This window comes from Budorcas taxicolor, chromosome 7, assembly GCF_023091745.1.
Source record: "Budorcas taxicolor isolate Tak-1 chromosome 7, Takin1.1, whole genome shotgun sequence".
NCBI lineage: Eukaryota > Metazoa > Chordata > Mammalia > Artiodactyla > Bovidae > Budorcas > Budorcas taxicolor.
Window position 1 is genome coordinate 41,925,114 of NC_068916.1, and position 2,413 is coordinate 41,927,526.

The window sequence follows — 2,413 nt, forward strand, 5'->3', positions numbered from 1 at the left end:
TCAACATGAGTTAAATGATTTGAAAAGATATGATTGCAGTCCACCACAAGAGATTATCAGTGCTTAACTATAGTGAATTTATTTGAAAATGTAGAAAAAAATTTTTCTTTTTTGGTGTGGATAGTTTTCTCTCAAAATTCTGAGCATTTCCTAAGAACTAAACATACTGATGTTGCTATATGTCAGTGTTAAACATTAAAGTCTAGGTCAATCTTGTCTTCACTGGATATCCAATTTAGTGAGAGAAACAATATGAAATAAAAGATAGTAATATATGTACAATCTAAAATTGGAAAAAAAATAATAGAAAGTGTCATTAATTTGGATTCCTGAATCAGGAAAAATCATTCATATAAATGATGTTTTGCAGGAAAATTGAAAGGTGCTCAAGAATTTCAAAGAGCAGCACCAGGTGATTGTGAAGGTGCTCGTAGGAAGTGTTGTTCCTGGAACAGTGGCTGTTCTCCCCTCAGATCTGGGGTGAGTTAGGTTCTAGTTTCTTGTTACCTCAGCATTGTGAACAGTCAGGTTGCTGAGCTTTCCCAGCGATCTCCCTCATCTCCCTCACCTACCCTCACCAGGAAAATGGCTGGAGTGATGGAGTCCAAGAATGAGCAAAGTTTCCAAACTGTTAATTCTTGGAGGAAGAAGAAGGAACAAAAACAATTCCGTAAACTCTTTATTGGTGGCTTGAGCTCTGAAACCACAGAAGAAAGTCTGAGGAACTACTACAAGCAGTGGGGAAAGCTTACAAGCTGTGAGATCATAAGGGACCCTGCAAGCAAAAGATCAAGAGGGTTTGGTTTTGTCACCTTTTCATCCATGGCTGAAGTGGATGCTGCCATGGCTGCCAGACCTCATTCTATTGATGGGAAAACAATTGCCCCCAAACGCGCTGTCCCAAGAGAGGAATCTGGACAGCGAGAGGTTTTCCTAACTGTGAAGAAGCTGTTTGTTGGTGCAATTGAAGATACCGAGGAACATCATCTTAGAGATTACTTTGAGAAATATGGAAAAATCGATGCCATTGAGATAATTACTGATAGAGAGTCTGGAAGAAAAAGAGGCTTTGCATTTGTGACTTTTGATGACCATGATCCCGTGGATAAGATTGTGTTGCAGAAAAACCATACCATCAACGGCCATCATGCAGAAGTAAGAAAGGCCTTTTCTCGACCTAAAAGGCAACAAATCCAGAGTTCTAGAAGTGGAAGGGGAGACAAAGCTGGTTTTGGAGATTCTCCTGGTGATGATGGAAATGTTGGAACAGGGTCAGGACGAGGAAGTAGCTTTGGAGGACGATCTGATGGATTGAGATGTGGTCAGTGGACTTGGTCATGGTTATAATAGGTGTGGAGGATGACCAGGAAGTGGCAATTTGGGAGTTAGCCCTGGTTATGGAGGAAGAAAAGGAGTTTATGGTGGTGGAAGACTTGGATATGGATTGACAAGAGGATCTTTAGCTTCCTATTTTATGTAGACTTGACTGTATAAATGGCAACCCACTCCAGTACTCTTGCCTGGAGAATCCCATGGACAGAGGACCTTGGTGCAGGCTACTGTCCATGGGGTCGCAAAGAGTTGGGCATGACTGAGCGACTTCACTTTCACTTTCTGACTGTATAAAGAGAAGAGGATAAGAGCCCAGAGGTAATAGGGCAGCTTTAGGTTATCCAAATAATTAATGACTTTAAGGAAACTCTTCTCAGTCATCCCATGACTGTGGCAGTGCTGTAGCAGAAGACACCAGAACAGATGCAGAGAGTCATTTGTGAATGGATTGGTTTACTTAAGAACATCACCTTGCTATGGAGGAAAAATGAAAAAAATTGCTTTTGAGACAGTTTCCCAATTTTTTGTTTCTTTCAAGAGGATAGAAGCATCCGTTCTTTGATAACATTAATTTTTTTATTGTCCAGTGACATGTGAACCTGTTTTCAAGATTTTTCTCACAAAGTTTGGAAAAACTGTTTTCTAGGGTCATGCTATAATAAGACATTTTAAAAACTGAAGTGTCTTGTAGTATTAAGTTGTTGTACATTTATGATTTAATAAAGACCTCTAAAGGAAAAACAGCTATTAGTTCTCTTTCAGTGATGTTTTTGCATTTTTATAGATGCTACTTCATTTTATGAGATCATTGACATACAGCACCATATATTTAAATATGCAGCACAATATGATTTATATGTATTGTAAACTGATTACTATAGAACTTTATAGCATTTATCTCATACTGTAACATTTTTATTATGATAATCCTTAACTTTCAGTGTTAAGTATGGCCCTCATGTACATTACTTCTTTTATGTTTATCTTAGAACTGAATGTATTTTTTTAATTGAAGAATGATTGCTTTACAGAAATTAACAGGATTTTCAGTCAAACATCAACATGAATCAGCCGTAAGTGT

The 2,413-nt window shown here is 38.1% G+C and overlaps 1 protein-coding gene across 1 annotated transcript; it reads left to right on the forward strand.

Annotated features, from left to right (window-relative positions):
• The first annotated feature begins 585 nt into the window (after window positions 1-585).
• LOC128051002 (heterogeneous nuclear ribonucleoproteins A2/B1-like) lies at window positions 586-1,448 on the forward strand. Its single transcript, XM_052643509.1, has 2 exons — window positions 586-1,198; window positions 1,351-1,448. The coding sequence occupies exons 1-2, from the start codon at window positions 586-588 to the stop codon at window positions 1,446-1,448; spliced, it is 711 nt and encodes a 236-aa protein (XP_052499469.1).
• The last annotated feature ends 965 nt before the right edge of the window (window positions 1,449-2,413 follow it).

What these genes read in the sequence shown, in the direction of transcription:
- LOC128051002 (XM_052643509.1), top strand. Translation starts at nt 586, where the DNA reads ATGGCTGGAGTGATGGAGTCCAAGAATGAGCAAAGTTTCCAAACTGTT. An exon ending in TAAAAGGCAACAAATCCAGA is followed by an intron (nt 1,199 to 1,350) that starts GTTCTAGAAGTG and finishes TGGTTATAATAG; the next exon opens with GTGTGGAGGATGACCAGGAA.